Here is an 18,049-nt window from a genome sequence, read left to right as displayed (position 1 = left end):
ATTCGTATGGTATGGACTTTGAAGACGCTTTTGGCATTGTATCCTGAAGGCGATATTTTGTGAAAACTGTTCCTGGTTGACAATATAATTCCTTTAATGCAATTCATGTTTAGTAATAGCTGTTTATGGAATTTTGTTATGTGCTAAATGGCAGCTGTATCCAATACAAGATTTCAGTATCCTCACACGCACCAAATTCCACAATTTCATCAGGACAATCCTAGCCAAGTTTCACTGTCTCCCTGTCTCCAAACGGATTGACTTCATGATTCTCACATTGTATACAAATACCATCAATGCCATAGTACCTCCCTACCTCTATGACCTGCTCATACCCTACTCCTCCATTGTCCCCTTTGCTCTGTTAACACAGTCTGCTTCACGTCCGCATCCCTCACTGGCCATGCCTTCAGCCAATATGCCTCTGATCTGTGGAACTGCCTTCCAGCTTGCCCCTTATATTTAAAGCCCACCTGAAGACCTTCCTCTTTGACCATGCCTATGATCACCTTCCCTTTCTCCCTTGCTTGGCATCCAACCCCACCACGGTACTGCGAATGGAGATCCTATCCTACATGAAGGGCTACATTAATGCAAATTGTTGCTATTGTATATGGGACTGTATTTACCTACATGTTTTGACGTTATATTCTTAAAATGCAAGAGCTTCTTCTGTTGTCTGTTATCCTAATATCTTTATTTGTTTTCAGGATGGGCGTTTGGCAGCAGGAGATCAATTGCTCAGTGTAGATGGACGAAGCCTTGTGGGCCTCTCACAAGAAAGGTAAAATTATTCTGCTTGACAAATGACATTCAAAGATAAAATTGCTGTTTTATTAATGTTTCAAAAGCAATGATTATTGTAACCAAATAGCCTAAGATATGCAGTATTTGAATTTGCAACTCATGCAATCTGTCGGGGATAATATGATAGTCCAAATGTTGTATCTGCACTGCAGTGTGGCAGGATACAGCTTGGCCTCATGATTTTCCTTTGAGTTACTGATTTCACAGTCCTTTAAACGAACCCGTGGAGCAGAATTCAGAAGTTTCCCTTGGGATATTTTTCTTCCATATGAGTCATAGAGTAGTAGAGGTGGGACCAGGCAATTGGTTTGTGATTTTACGACGGTTTGTGGGACGTTGCTATGCGCAATTGGCTGCTGCATTCCGCCCACAAAATATTCAGTCAAATCACTTTATACTATATTTTATGAAGCGCTTTGAGACATCTCAATGAAGTAATAAGTGCTATGTAAAATGCACAAATTATTATTGTTATTATTGTCTGGTTGCTGGCTTAGTTGGAGATGATAATATAAATTGTCTTACAAAAACATAGTTGTTGTATTTTATGTCTAAAATAATTGACTATTGATTTAAAATTTGATTGTAACTTTAATAATAAAAGTCATAATTTTCACTTTTGATGTAGTACCCCATTATGTCACCAAACGTCTCATTGCTTCTCAAAGTAAAGTTGTGACTGAATTTATAATTTGTGCACAGACGGGAAATGAATGGCCAATCTTTTTATGATCGTTTTATATTGGTCAGGAGAAATGCCCTTCTTTTTGAATAGAACCATGGCATCTTTTAACATCATCTGAACAGGCAGATGAGACCTTGGTTTAAGATCTCATCCAAAGAATGCAGTCTCTTAACAATGTGGTCCCCCCATGCCTTCCCCCGTGCTGCAATGAAGTGTGAGCTCAAGTTCCAACATGGAGCTTGGACCACAACTTTCTGACTCAGATGAAAATGCTATCAACTTAGCCAAGCTGCTACCTGACCTCCAGGGTTGTTTTGCCTTGTTTTTAAGGCAAGGCACAGCAATGCTAGAAAATGTTGTGTAATTTTGCATTCAGCTTCTGGTAGACAAACATTTTTCGTTTTCAGGGCTGCAGAACTTATGACTAGAACAGGTTCAGTCGTCACCTTGGAAGTAGCAAGACAAGGAGCTATTTACCACGGTTGGCCACACTGCTCAATCAACCTTCTCCAATGATGCAAAGAGGTGACAATATTTTAATTCCAAACTAGGAGATTTAATTGAGTAGAACCATAAGCATAGTATTGGTCAGGCAGTCTGTCTTGTTTTCCCTCCTTCAGTTGAAAAAGATGATTAAAACTTTTAAGATGAATTCCTGTTTACCAGAAAAAAAGATCTGATTGATTAGACACAACATGCTTAAATTTGATACATATATATTATATTATTATGAAGGAAGATAACTTTATATTATGAAGGAAGATAACTTTATATTATGAAGGAAGATAACTTTATATTATGAAGGAAGATAACTTTACAGTACTGTACCCTCACTATTAGCGTGTAAGTATTAACTCACTCTGCTGACATGTGGGATCGATCGATTTGTACCTGAACAGAAATTCACATGCAGATCATTGGAACCATCTAATTAGTCTTACTATCTGAGGAAATCACATGTGTGCTGGTGAGGGTCAGATTTTAGTAAAAACAAAATTCTCTTATTTGTGAATTGTGGAGAGGTTGACTAGATTCAGGCAGGATTTCATTTACTGAACGTTTTAAATTTGTGATATTGAAAATCACTATTAGGATACCAAAATACCATCATAAATATTTTAACTGCTGTAGATATTAGCAAAACAATAGCCATCTCGAAATCCCCAACTACCACATTTCCACAGATAATTGTGAAGAGCAATGTAATATCTATTATCTAGCCCTGTCTATTGAAGACTGTTAATTGAAACATCTCTCCCCCCACCCCCCAAACTCCACCATTCTCTTTCTCAATTACAGCCTCTGATCGTCGTGGCGCAGGCAAGCCTCGTCCAAAGAGTGAAGGTTTTGAACTGTATAACAATGCTCCCCAGAATGGCACACCTGAAAACACTCAAATGGGTTGGAATGAATACACAGAACCAAAGAAAGTATCTGGGGACGAGAGACTGATGAAAAACCGAGCAGACCATCGATCGAGTCCCAATGTAGCAAGTAAGCACTGCAAACCTTGACCTATGTTTGTGGCCATGTTCAAAAAGTATGCGGTATTGTGAAGCAGTCAGTTACAATCTTACTACCTGAGAAAGATGTAATTAATGGAATCAAAGTGTTCTTCACATACTAAGAACATAAGGCATGAAATTAGAGATGTATCCATCCTGTTTCTTCCACAAACTATATACTGTAAATACAAAATTTGCCCTATCATTGAATCTAACCCATTCAATTGGCATCTCTTTAAAGAAATGAACCAACTCATTTGACCTACTTTTTGGGTAGTGTGTTCACCTCACTATAACTTTGCGGGAAGAAAGCACAACATCTAACATCTAATCTCATTTCAGGCTTGTTAATTTAAAATTTGTGTTTTAACATTGTATGCTGTAATGCACACACTCAAATCAGAGAGCTTGTTTAGTCATACAACATTCTACATTTTAGAAATCTGGATCAAGTCTATTTTCCTCACCCATTCCCAATATTTTTCTCCAAAGAAACTAATCCTATACCTTTATACTTTTGTGATCCAGTTCCAAATTGATTAATGTAGTAGCCATGAGTTCAGTAGTAACCATTCAGTTGCTAAGCAAATATTCTTAGATCTGATGACTTTTTATTACTGCATATCAAATTGGAAATTCGGAGCTAATTTTGAACACAGTCTCTATGTTCCTAATAATTCATTTGATGAATGCTAATGTAAATGATAAATATTGTATTCAATTGTTAACGTTTCTTTTTTTACTAAAAAGACCAACCTCCAAGCCCTGGGGCACAACCTGTATATTCCAGTGCACCTACCTCCAAAATTCAGTCTGTCTCCACTGGAAACCTTTGCACTGAGGTCAGTATACCAGTATGTGGTTTAATTCATTAATGATGTATATGTAAAAAGTGTAATCAATTTGTTTTAGGTTTTTAATGCAGAGAAGTAAGGGTTCATGACTTTCTGTATATAATAATAATCCTTGCATGTGAAATAGAGCCTTTCATGTCAAGGGGATGTCTAAAAGCACCACAGAATTTACTGTAAAATGTAGTTAATGACTGTTTTGTAAGCAAACTTGTCAGCATGGCACACAATTGATGCATTTCTGACAATCAGGGTGTTTCTGATTTTTTTGCAGTTAAGTATATCATTCAAATGAACTAAAACTATTTCTCATTCAACATTACAGCACGTCCATACTGGAAAGATGTAAATTAATGTGATTATTGATTTGTGTTGATCTTTGGAAATAGGTTATCGTGTCTGGAAATAAGTTTAGCCACGTGGTCTAAAGTCTGTTATTCAAAATAATTGATTTTTATTTTTTTTCCTGCCTTCTAGGTATCTGTGTATTGCATTTTATCTGTTAGTTACTGGTAATCCATCCACTCAGGACCACCCCTCTTCATGTCATTGTGCATTAACTGCATGGAATGCAGTGGTAAAAACTTAGATGAATAAAACGGAGTAAAATAACCCTATGGGATCTCCAGTTTTCGATATAAAGTGACTTTACAGCTCTAATGTGATTCTGGGATTCCGAGATCGGTTGTAAACTACTTGAACTTTGTTGTCAAAGTTTGATTTCTTAATCATTAATAACTTAATCACTCTGTGAAATCATTTATTCTGTGTAAGTTGTAAACAATGGAGAAATAATTATTCACTAATGTCTGAGTAATAACTCCATGAAGCAAATGATGTGGCTAATGATTAAAGTACATTATTTTGACCTTCAGTTTGGCTGGTTGACATGCGCTTTAAAGCTTTAAGAGGATTACTCTAACCATTCAAGTAGTAATCCTTTGTGACATTACATCATCTGCTAGTCAACGTGCTGTATAACCTTTGTTTGCCTAGTATGTATCGCTTTTTTTGAAGAGTTACATTTACAGCAAAATTGGCAGTGAAAACTTACTTTGAAATAACTATTTCTTGATTTCACGACTAATATTTTTTTCTAAATTGATGTTTAAGCTTACAAGAGTTACATTTACAACAAATTTGGCAGTAAAAACTTATCTTTACACTCAGACAGCAACTAGTCCCATAGGCTTTCTGAAGTAAACGTTACCTTCCAAATCTATAGCAGTGTTTGCTGCACTGATGAGAGGAACTTCCAATACGTGACAGAATTAACAGAATCTGTGTACCCTCTGTAAATCAATAAATGAATCAATAAATAAATATTTTAAAAATCCCTAATAAGCTATTAAACACAAAATGTGTTTGATGTTAGTCAGCCAGTCAGGGGGTAGAGGTGAGATTCTTCCTAAGGCAAAGAAATGAAGATTGACACATTAACTGACTCGTTTCACTGGTTATAAACGTTCATTTGAAGTGGATAGTGTGAAGTGGTTCAGGGTAGGAATTTTAGCTAAAAGTCCATTTAGCACAAAAATGTAACCTGAAGTAGAACAATTTGAATGGGGGTGGGAATAGATCTTGTGTTGAAAATACTGAAATACTGTTTACCCACCGCTTGTTCGGAAAAAAAATACTTTTGAACTTTCAATAAGCAATGTTTTATGCATGACATTTCCCTGTAACTTGTAAACTATTTATATCTAGTATTATTAATTCATGAAAAATGAGAGAATACTTGCTGATTGTTCAGTTAGCAAATTACTACTTATGCTTTTAGGAGCAGCAACTACCCTCGAGACCTGAAGCTTATCCAATTCCTACACAAACATACACTAGAGAATACTTCACCTTCCCATCGTCCAAATCCCAGGACAGAGTGAGTCCTGGTCCAGGGCAGTGGCCAAGCTATGATGAAAGGACATTGATGCAAGATCAACACTACAGTGGTACTGATGTGCAGGTGAGACATTATTGATAAAATCAAGTTGTCTAAACAGTAAATCAAAGAAAATATTAAATATGTTACAGAGGTTAAGATAAACAACAAAGAAGCTCTGCACTTGTATGCTGGCAAGGGAGTGCTAGAAAATCTTTCACATGGTGATTTGCTGATCTTTATCTTAGTGATCCAAAGAATGGAGATGAAGTTTACCCTCGAGGAATGATTTCGCCAAGTATTGTCTCAGAAGAAATAAATAACCAAATAACTTCTGTTGAGGCAGCTTATAAAATAACTTAACAATTGGTGTTCTAGGGTAACTGTTTTTGACCTGTTTGTAGAGGTTGTTAATGAATATTTATAAAAGTGAGATGGCTTCTAATATCTGATGGTTATAAAGATTAAATGTAACATATTTTGTGTCCTGGACTACTGCAGTGCTGTCAGAACAGCAGATCAGTGTAGCTCTGGTCTGAGTCTGAATGTGGTATAGAGCTGACGCCTCATACAACAAGCTCTGTGCCACATTTGCCAAATGGACTCCAAAGCTATTTGTGTTGTGTCCAAGCATTGCAAAAGTTGGACTCTCTAGTGGCACAGTGAAGGATTTATGACTGGTGTTAGCTTAGGAAGTGAAGGAAGACTGGAGGACGAGTCAACCTACAGACTGGATGATTATTTTCTCAGATACAAACTTCTTTTCCACTATTGGTCCCCTCTCTGGTCCTCAGTTGTGGTAATGCTGCACTATTTGTACAGAATACTTGGACAGAAATCATTAGTAGAGAAGTCATGTTTCTGACTTTTGTAATTACCATATAATTAAATTTTATCTACAAAATATATTTTTCGGAGTTATACATAGCATTCCGGTATATAGGAACTGCTAGCGGAAAAAAGACCAACAGCAATCTAGTTTGCTTTCTACCATCCTCATCATCACATGCTACTATAATAATGGAGATGCTGACTAATCATGGCAATCAATCTTTATTGATTAGTCTACAAAAGACTTGGGCATGAGGTGAGGAAAACCCACCAGTAGTGGAAACCTTTAAAGATCATAATAATAATAATCCTTGTATTTGATATAGGGTCTTATCACATCTTCCAGACGTCTCAAAGTGCTTCACAGAATATACTGTAAAGTGAATTGACTATATATTTTGTGGCCAATTGCGCACAGCAGTGTCCCACAAACAGTCGTGGATTGAGTGACCAAATTATTATTTTTTCAAGGAATTATTACCATAGGTCCAAAGTTGCCTGTTTCTCCCAAGTGTACTACTCTTGCTATATATATGTTGCATCTCAAATTACTCAAACTGTATTTCCAAACTTATTTATTATATTTGTGGTTCTGCAGTTCAGAATGTTTTCAATGGCAGCAGATGACCAATTCATTGATCAAGTGCCCAACAGTTGCACATAGCCTATGAATTAAAAATCAGTGACATATCAAACTTTGCCAATTTTTTTTGATAATTGAATAAAAAATGGTGTTTTTTAAAATGCAGCGTGGAAGTCGCTCACAAGAGGAACTACACGAGAAACATTTCTTCCCAGAAAAGGTGAGGCCAGAAGATCTCCGCAGAGATATTGAATTTCCAAAAGACTTGGATCGTAAATCTGACACTTGGGCTAATCAAGGTTCCTCGATGGATTCTAGCACATCAAGTCAAGAGCAGTTGAACTATTCCAAACCATTTCCATCCAATGCTAATGCTCCTCATAAGAGTGGTCCTGGACGCTGGAAAACTCCAATTCCTAATCAAGCTACTCCAGTTGCTGTCTCCCAGCCAATTAGAGTAGACAGTCAGCTACCACCTCCTCCTCCACCACCACCAGTGCATTATGCAGTTGATTTTGATGATACCCAGACTGACCTGCCGCTGCCTCCTCCACCCCCTCCCCCTCCAGTCTCCCAAGTTTCAATTCACGGTTCGGCTGTTGATCGTAGGAAGAGAGATGAACAGCAGCGCTGGTATGAGAAAGAAAAGGCACGGTTGGAGGAAGAACGGGAAAGGAAACGCCGTGAACAGGATAGGAAAATTGGCCAGATACGTGGCCAACCACCAATTCATATCAGTACAGCCCAACCTGTTCATGCTGCTCCGGCAAACCAACATATAAGACAAGAAAAAACTCTTCCACGATCTCACGAAACAGTCATCCGTGAGTTACAACCACAAAAGCAGCCTCGTACAATTGAACGCAAGGACTTGCAGTACATTACAATTAGTAAAGAACAGTTGTCTGGGGGTGACAGCCTTTCACCTGATCCTTGGAAGCGGGATGCAAAGGAAAAAATGGAGAAACAAAAACAGCAACACGTCTTGGAAATGCTGAGCAAAGAGATACAGGAACTACAAAACAAAGCTGACCGTACATCTGAGGAGAACGACCGTCTTCGTAAACTCATGCTAGAGTGGCAGTTTCAGAAACGCCTCCAGGAGTCCAAAGAGAAAGACGATGATGACGATGATGATGAGGAAGAAGATGACGATGTGGACACAACACTTATTATGCAGAGACTAGAACTGCAAAGACGTGCAAGGGTAAGGATAATTATAGAGTAACTACAATGAATCTTTGGAGTATTAAAGTGGGATGTTTCTGTACAGTTTGGGCCTATTATGGCAGAGAAGTAACTTGTTATAAAGCAAGTGTACTTTTGACTCATTTTATCAAATATTTAAGCATCTCAAGAAATCTTTAGAATTAAATTAGTTACTGCATGCGTCTTTTGATGTGCCTTTTTTGTATATGTGTATATATATATATAAAAAATACTTTTGTTCAACATCCTAAAGGATATTAGAATAGTGTTTTCTCATATTCAGTCACTTCACTACCCAAGAGTAGGAAATTCAAAATCAGTAGGAATTAATTGCCTTTTACCCGTTTATCAGTGTACTTTATAATAGAAAATTATACTGAAAATCTAATAGTCGCATGTTCTCACAAATTTAAGTGTTTTCACAGCTTGAAGTTAATAAAGGAGGAGCTGACAGGACCTGAATCTCATGGGTCATTGCCCTGAAATTTAAAATGAGGTTTAGTAATAGAAATTATAAATGTGATTGTTGTCCCGCAGAGTCTGTTTTATGAGGTTGTAGAGAAAGGCAAAGCTTCACAGGAAACTCCACATGGGAGATGACGAACCTTGAAATGTATTCTATGGCCTTTCTGACTACTCTTGTGTTTACCTTCACTGGTGAATAAGTACTAATTTGATCCCTGTTTGTTTTTTAATTTAAGGTTGACTGCCTTTCTTGGCTAAATTCTCTTGAATTTGACAGACGCAGAACTCTTTCAACTACAAAAAGATGATTTCAGTGCTCTTGAATGAAAGAGATTTCTAATTTTATCTGACATTCAAGCTTGAAATGATTATTCTTACCCTGTCTGAACTAATGATGTTGCTCTGTCCCTCCTTTCCATTCTTGTTTCTGCTGCAGACTGTTCCAGCCATCTCAGTTCTAGATTTGGTATGTTGTTTCTTGCTTAAAGTTTTTCCTGCCTGTTCTCTTCTTTACGCACTGTCTGGATCATTTCTGGTTCTGGAAACTGCAGCTGAAGGCAGTAATTCTTTTTCTAATTGTCTGGTTGTAAAAATGCCAAATGCTACGTACGTATGTTTGCCTTTTATTTGCATGTGATTTTCATCCTCCCTGTTCATGATGTGTGGGTTTCAAGCATGCTTGTCTTGTTGACAATTTGGAGCTAGGATCTAAATGTGTAGGAACAATCTTACACAAGAATTAGTATTGTGATGCATCCCATATCCAGCACTTTCAATATGATAAATATATTTACCATCCAATTGATTCCAATATTCTAAATTCATTCTTTAACATTTTTCTCAACTAACATTTTCATGTAACTTCTGAAGAAAGCCATATGTCGTTAAATCTCCAGTTGTTACCATACATTGACAGCTGTTTTTTCAAAAAAAATCTTTTCAACATAAGTTTTGTTTTTCATAGTGTAAAATACCCAGTTCCTTTCTTTACTCCTTCAGAGTCACAGACATGTACAAAATACACTCCCATTTTATTTTCTATTCATAAAAATCTCCCCAAGTATGCGGAAGACACACAAATCTACTTCTCCTCCAGCTGTGAATCCAGTTCTTCCGATGTTCTCTCGATTTGTCTGGCGGACATCAGGACCTGGATGAATGAAAACATCCTACACTAAATGTTGACAAGTTGGAAGCCATACTCCTTGGCCCCCGACGTCTTCTGACCTGCGGCTCTGACCTCCTCAACCTCCCCAGCCTATCCCTCAAACTTACCAATCCAGCGCGCAACCTAGGCGCCAGGTTCGACCCACAGCTGTCCTTCCTTCCCCACATTCGACCCTCTATACCTCCGCCTTGCCCCTTCCTTCTCCGTCTTCAGGTCATGCCTGAAGACCGTCCTCTTCGACCGTACCTACAGTTACCTCCCCCTCTCCCCCGGCTCGGCGTCATGCTCTGGCACACTACCCTGCATGAGGGGCACTAGATAAATGCAAGTTATTGTTGTTGTAATTCATAGCAGCATGGCTCACATCAAAGGCTTCAGGAGTTGGATATGGAAGCTGCATGCTTGCCATTCTAAATTTCAACTGTTCAGTGCTTTTTATGACCCAAACTATAATTTTTATGCGATTGTTCACAGTTTGATCAGTGTCCATGATTTGGAAATTTAGAAAATGGTGTTGGGAAAATTAATGGATTACATACAGTATTTGGGCGTGTTTCTTTACAAGCCATTATCGATCTCAGGTGTTTTATTGTGAGACTGATGCTTGTCACAGGGAAACTGATTCACAAGTTTCAGGGTGTCATTGGGAAAGGGTTTGGGGTTGACAGGTTAGGGATCAAGTTGCATTGTCAAAAAATTGCCTTTATATTAAATATTTGTTTCAATTGAACAGCCTATATAAGTAATAATAATCCTCTGATATTTTGGTGTGAAATGTATCTTTCTGTAAGCGAATAGGGCTTATTTAAGATATGTTGGTACCTACCTACATGATATAAAGGTGCGTATAAATTATGCAGAGGGCCCTGTATTTGCCAGAGCTAAAATTGCTGGCAGTTTATTCATTATGATTTCATTCAGGCATTTCTAGTTTGTTTAATAGTTGTGAATGTGTTCTATTTTCAGTTGAAACAAAAGCAAATATGAATGTAGTGGTGGTTGGCAATAAAAATAAATTGCATAATATGCAAAGCATTTTTCATACAAATTGTCATGAGGTAAAGGTGATCTGCTTTTGTCCTGTTCCATTTAGGCTGCTTTGAGTACGGTTTCTCCCTAAGAGAAGCAATAACAATATGACTTGAGTAGCATAGACTAATTTAGGAGGTGTTTCTGTGGCAGATTTTATGGAACTAACTATGCAAGTCCAATTCTGGCCAAACTCTAAACATTGACATAGATCTGGTATCTTAGAAATTGGAAATCTGAGAAATTAAGGTTTTGCTCTACATTTGGCATTTTCACTGAAAATGAAAGTAATGCAGCAACTACAAATTTGTTGTAACTGGGTTATAAGTTACCAGTACATGTTACATATGCAAACAAGCCTTAACATATTAAAAGAAATTTAACAAATCGTTACCTAATTACAGTTACAAGATGAGGAACGCAGGCGTCATGAGCAGCTTGAAGATATTCGGAAGCGAGAAGCAGAGGAGAGAGCAAGGCAAGATGATGAGCGTCATCGTCAAGAAGAGGATCGAAACAGAAGAGAAACTGCTGAGAAGGTTGTAAAGAATTTTATTATTTTATATTGACATTCTTTTACCCTATTTTCTCTCCTTGCAAGTATTCACTTATGAAGTGGTTCACAAGCACCCTATTCCCAAGTCATCGCAAATACTGCTGTTAATGTAATGTCATATTGCAAATGAATTGTATAATCCACCTCTAAAATATTACCAAAAGTGGCCCCCATCAGGTTTGCTAGCATTATCTTTTCCAATACAGTCTTTTAGTGTGAGTGGTGGCCTCCATTTGATGCCTTCCACAAGATTGAGATCTCAACTAAAGAATTTGGTCCAAACTTACATTGGTCTTGCTTTGTGGGGGATCTGTTTGGTGCCTCCCACAGCACTAAGGCACTCAAGAGATGGAGAATTGAAACTATAACCTGCTGCTCTGCAGCATAAACTGTAATTTAGTTGATTCAATTTCTCTACTGATTACTTAATTCATTTTCCTATTTTCATAGTATAAATGCGCTCTCTTTTTATGTAACAGTCATTTTGGTTAAAGTAAAATGACTGCACTTTGTTTGTACTAAATGCACAAAACGACTCTCCCAAATGGCATCAGTTTGTTCTTCACGCAAACTTGTTGATGGGTTTCAATGCTGGTATTGACTTGAGTTGGCTTTTGTCTGATATATACCAGGTCACAAGGATGATTATCCTAAACCAGCACTAAACTAATCATCTCATCGCATGGTGGGTTAATTCCTGGAGGCTGATTTGTGAAGTAATATCTGGATTAGGAACTGAGGGTGGCTTAGTACCTATATTTCTATGGCTCATAATTGTTTGGGGATGTGAAGATGCAAACAGGAGATGCAGATTTTCTTTTCTAGTGACAGGAAGTTAAGTTCAAGAAAATGTTGGCAATAAATTTTCCTGTTGACTCCTAACCAAAGTGGAGTCCTAAACCTAAGCTTTTAGCATAGACTGGTTTTCCACTTGCATCTTTCCAGATTTATTAATCTGACATTGATAAATCTGTTGTTCTTAGTGCATTTGGTTAGGAGTCAAGGGAACCAAGGGGAAAGAAAGATGCATTTTGAATTCAGATGTTCTAACAGAACTTTATTTTCTGTAGAGAAGACAGGAAGAGGAGTATTACACACGATTGGAGGCTGAGAGGCGTAGACAGCAGGAAGAAGCTGAGAGGAAGTTTCTACAACCTGATGAACCTGGTCTGTACAGGCCTCCCCTTCCACGGGACTATGCTTCTGAAACCCAGCAGTATGAGTTCCCTCTCCCACCCTCTTCATCTAACGCTCCCCCCCCTCCTCAAAGAAACATCTCCTCTTTCATCAAAACACAGATCGTCTCCCCTGATGCAGTTTACACTGCCAAGTTTGTCCCATACAATGAGGATGAGGAAGATGCAAATCTTTCAGGTCAGGATAAGTACTCCAGCACAAGAAAGTCGTATGGTGATCTCCCTCCTGCCCCTAAGCAGCCGCCACCCATTCGTCAGCCCCGCCCGGTTTCAGACGGCTACTATCTTTCAAACTCATTCCGACCACCATCAGCCAATGCCAACAGTACTGCTCCAAAAGTTGGTGTGCCCCCTCCCCCTCCATCCAAACCGAGCTTCATGACGCAGACTGGTTTGAAAGGTAGAGAGAAGTACAAGTAACCTTTTTAAACCTTGTTTCTTTAGTTTGGATTTTTCGAAGCACTTCCAATTGCCTTAATGGTATAATCTGATTGTTTCCTGATTATACAAATCTCTTTTCTTCCAAATTAACCTTAAAATTTTCACTTGATTCTGGATCTGGTAATGAACCAGTTTACCTTAAATCCCTGAATATTCTCTTTCAATTTCTTATCTTCAGATTCTCCTGTCCTTACATTTTAGTTGCACTCCCTTAATATTCTTGATAGATATCTGATTCCTAATTATATTTTTACGTTGTTCAATCAAAGTACTGTTGGTTTTGGCTTTGATTTTGTTCTGTTCTGTGACTGAATGCACCCCAAAATGTCTCTCCATATACTACAAGAGAATGTGGTACTTTTAACATGAAAGTATGCTTCAGTTTTTTCAGAGTTTTTGAGGAATTTCAAGCCTTGACTTTTAGTATCCAAATGGCAAAGGGGAATTGATCTGGTGTGACGTGAATAAGCATTATAAGTAAAAGTTGTGAGGAGATTCAAATTGTTAAGCATAAATGTGTGTTTCTTACCCAAAAGAAATAAACTATTTAACCAGTCTTCATCATATAAATGGACTTTATTTAATGGCAATAGATGATTGAAGGCTTCACAACTTTTTACAAATAATGCTTTGAATGCAATATGGTTGCAAAATATACAATCCATATTACATTCACATTCTCTTTTAATCATCACATAACCTTTTCATCTATCAAAAACATTTGCTATATCATAAAGTCTTTCCTTAATCACCCGCTGGGCTGTTTTAAAATTTAAACTAACGTCATAGTTGAATGATAGTAAATGAACATCTGTGGTTTAAATTTAGGGGGCAAAGTGAAGCATTGCTAAACTCATTCCACACTTCAGAATGTTATTCATTGTAATTGAGATTGAACAATTGTGTTTAAAAAAAAGTTTAAAGAGCTGTAGTCATTGAGTATATATCTAATAGTATAAATATAATTATTTATACATTAGTATAATTTTTTTTAAAAAAATCAGATTTTGGAGGTAACTGGAGATGCAAAGGAAAAGTCTTTTACTATAGTTCTTTAATTACATTTTGACTTGGCTCTTACATTCCTGCCCCAACTTTAAAATAAGCATTTTATAGAACAGCTTAGACAGATGTCAAGCTGAATGATCTTTAATAAAGTAAGATCTAAAGTACTTCCCTAAATAAACAAATCTTACGATGTGGAATTCCATAATGGTTAGCATGAGCAACACTTATAGTTTATTTTACTACCATTCAATTTCAAGACTCACTGACTGAATCTATGTCCATATTTGTTTGTTTTTTGCATGTTCATTCGTATTATGCATAATTGTTTGATTTTGCTTTTTCCAGTTGTGGCATGAGTCTTTCAAATTAAATACTGAATTTATTTATTAGGGCTCAATACGTACGGAGGATCTAACACAAATGTCGTTGGAGCAAATGAAGTTTACAAAGGCCCAAGAGAGAAACGTCTCGAGCAGAATAAAGGGTGAGTTTAAAAAGGAGTTGTCAGTATTGGAAAAACTGACCTGCAAGAAACCATCTTAATGCAATCTTTATTGCACCACATAATGCAAACATCAAATGCATGTATTGCACATAGTACACATTTGTAACAATTATTAATTAGAATTTATGACTGAACTCAAACTATTAAATGTACAAAATTCTTTAAATTAAAAACATTCAGAATAGGAGATAGTTTTTAGTCCCAGGGTACACTCAACTGGTATCTTACTAGTCAGTGTTCACAATGGCAAGCTGGTTAAACTCCCAACACAATGAGGTCCTTGGCTCTTGCCAACTTGCACCAGCACTTTCCAGGATTAGGTGAACAGGATACTCTGGGGAAGCGTGCATTTTCCATTTTGCATATATGGAATGCTCAGTGGTTTGGTTTGGATACTTGTAAGCACAGTTATGGGTTTCTCTATGAGACTACCAGCTGATGGGGAGGTGGGGGGGAGAATCATGTTAAGTTCTTTAAACAGAAAGCAGGGTTCAGTCCAACAAATGGATAGAGACCTCAAACATTTTTATTGCAATATTTCAGAAATTCAGGGAACAGGAGAGAAGAAATTTGATCTAATTTGGGGGCTAGTTCCCTATTTGGATGGTTACTCATTTCAATATTGTTACTTAAGAAGAGGCCTTCCTGTGTTGTCCTGAGCATTTGGGGAAAAAAAGGATTGGTCACATACACAAGAGTACAATTGGTGATATTTAACAATTAAGTAGCTGTAATGTATATTTGCTGAAAAACAAATATAGTCCATTATAAAAGTAATAAATCTTGAATGGAATTGGACATTTGTGGTGCATTAATTTACTTTTCTTTTCAGCAGTCAAGACCCAGATGCACCAGTGAAAGGATCTCCAGAAAACTTAACTTTTAAAGAGCGCCAACGTCTGTTCTCACATGGTCAAGATATTTCCAACAAGGTGAAGGCATCAAGAAGGCTGATGGAGATAGAAAATGAGCTGAACACAAAGTGAAATTGGAGCCTTAGTAAGTTTTCAATGCAAAGTCAGTACAAATTATGTCAATGCTACCTTGTATAGAGTGTTGAAATCTTTGATTATTGAAACTGTAAAATAGGATATGGGATTTGAAAATACCAATGTGGTGGTTAGTTACATACCAACAACATAATTTAGCTATACAAATTGAACATAGTAAAATGTTTTTTTTAAAAAAATGCATAAAGGTAATGGTCACTCTTAAAATTTTTAGGGTTCTGTTTTTCTGGATTACACTAACTGAATACACTACACCAAGAGAAAATTTATGATGAAGCAAAACTATAGTATACACAACTGTTAACTTGTTATGACTTGGAAGCTTTTACATGTGTTAAAGGATTCTTTGGTTGTCCAGCAGCTGGTACCTCAGTTGTTTCAGCTATGCATTAGGTGGCTATTAAGTTGGAAGTATGCACTTTATTCCACTTAATAAAACAGAGAGGGAAAAAAGCTTCTATGTGCAGTTTTAATAGAAATTGTTTCCAACCAAAATTTCCTCTTAGCTAGATGTTTTAAACTGGACTTTAAAGTTATTGACAATTTTCTGTAAAATATTGTGGTCTTTAATTGTATTTAGGGTAATTGCACACTTCTAAAGGTAGAGTAGATTTCCACTGCCTTAGGAATGGAATCACTTTAATTTGAAATGTACAATAAATCAAATGTCTAATGAAGATTGGAGTGTAAATATTTTTTTTACTTGTTGAACCATTTCTTATTTGGAACAGAAGCAATGTGCTATACAATTTCAACTGTGCAACATGAAGCAGTATAGAAAGTAAATGGTGTAAACCTCTTTTTCCCCCTCCCTCCTCCACGCCACCCCACCATGAAGGAAAAAAAATGGAGCTTGCAATATGTGAAGATTAGCAAACGGTTGGGCGATTGCCAGACTCCTGAATACTAGCAGCAGTGCACAGACAGCTGGAACAAGTTAATATTTTATAAACACATTGCTGTTGTCTTCATGCCACTGGATATTCAGAGCTAAACTGGGAGGAAAACTGTTATTTTTCATAAATGTTTTTCATGGGCTCTGTTGGGTTTACAGAGTTCTTTGTGTGGTTATCACTAGAGCGCTGTAATTTAAATTGTGTGTTTATTACTGAGAACATCTGAACTGCTGTAGTATCTTATTTCTACTGTATTTCACTTGCAACCTATTTTTAATAAACTACTTTGTATGTATTCAAAAAGGTCTTGTCCTACTTCCGCCACATTAACTGTTAAAGCTGCAAACCAAAGCCTGAACATGTATAGTCCTAACTGGACAAGAGGTAGGACGTCTCCCAGACGTAGGTCAGTAGATTATTTGACCAAAGAAGACACCGCAGCCAAGATCAATCCTAACCTCAGCCGATATCCACATGTGCACTTTCTAGTAGGGGCAAGCTGATAGAGATTAGAAGCAAGAGATATATGCAGTCTTGTGCAATTTGGACTTGAGACAATTAGACCTCAACTGCTGGCCACAGTCCGCAGTTTTTCCTCTCCCTGTCCCATGATCAGTTCCTGATCATTTATAAAAAATACTTCCCATTTCCAAGTAAGCCTAGTAGTAAAAAAATACTTATTTTAGTCCGATTGGGATTGTTACTTGGGCTCACAGTTCAGGGTTTATTAATAATGAATCTGCAGCATTTGAAGTCTATCGAGCAAACTGTTCAGAATGCAGCTACATCCAATTCAACTCTGAGCAGTAGCCACAGCCAAATTGTCACACGTCCCAACTGCAGAGATGGTTCATACTTCCTTCACCAGATGAAATAGCTCACTGACAGCACTCCTCATTCAAGTTTTTTATTGAACTATAGAGTCCTCAAACGATTTTCCGTCTTCCTGAACACTACATACCAAGCCCATACTGTCTCGCATCAGTATTTCCTTGCGAACGCCAGTTGCTTTTTTTTTTGCAGTCAACAGTGACTGGGAAAAAACATTTTCAAATATTTTTTTTATCTGAACTTGTTTCTGGGAACTTCTTGGCAAACTTTCAATTCATATTTTGAGCAAAATATTAAGCTCTATGCCAAGTCATGACTTAGAATTTGTAGGAACATATGAAAACTTAAGTTACTGGTCAATACTGTTACCTCAACCAGCAATTTGCAATGAGCTTCAGAAAGTGGCTAATATATTGGGGTTGTAATCGCATCAAGTAAATTACCATTAATGTAGCTTGGGATATTATAATTATATTTTGAATTTAGCTCGTACCTTTCTCACCGTCTTCACTTTGTCTCGATGAATGGCTTCTCCTCCACCCCCCATACTGTCTCATGTGGTGTCCCTTAGGGCTGTGTCCTCGGTCCCCTCCT

General features: G+C 37.3%; 1 protein-coding gene across 1 annotated transcript in view; it reads left to right on the top strand.

Annotated features, from left to right (window-relative positions):
- afdna (afadin, adherens junction formation factor a) overlaps positions 1-16,927 on the top strand; it is an 81,440-nt gene extending 64,513 nt beyond the window's left edge. The window contains 11 exon segments of the mRNA XM_042333709.1: positions 711-784; positions 1,900-1,973; positions 1,976-2,017; positions 2,792-2,986; positions 3,748-3,839; positions 5,629-5,811; positions 7,308-8,348; positions 11,417-11,551; positions 12,639-12,942; positions 14,604-14,697; positions 15,551-16,927. Of these exon segments, the coding sequence (XP_042189643.1) occupies positions 711-784; positions 1,900-1,973; positions 1,976-2,017; positions 2,792-2,986; positions 3,748-3,839; positions 5,629-5,811; positions 7,308-8,348; positions 11,417-11,551; positions 12,639-12,942; positions 14,604-14,697; positions 15,551-15,704 (2,388 nt within the window). The 3' untranslated portion in view covers positions 15,705-16,927.
- Positions 16,928-18,049: the final 1,122 nt, after the last annotated feature.

The sequence above is a fragment of the Callorhinchus milii genome, unplaced genomic scaffold (assembly GCF_018977255.1).
Source record: "Callorhinchus milii isolate IMCB2004 unplaced genomic scaffold, IMCB_Cmil_1.0 Scaffold3, whole genome shotgun sequence".
NCBI classification, from domain to species: Eukaryota; Metazoa; Chordata; class Chondrichthyes; order Chimaeriformes; family Callorhinchidae; genus Callorhinchus; species Callorhinchus milii.
The sequence above is the reverse complement of the archived record's forward strand: the minus strand, read 5'-3'. Positions and strand labels throughout refer to the sequence as shown.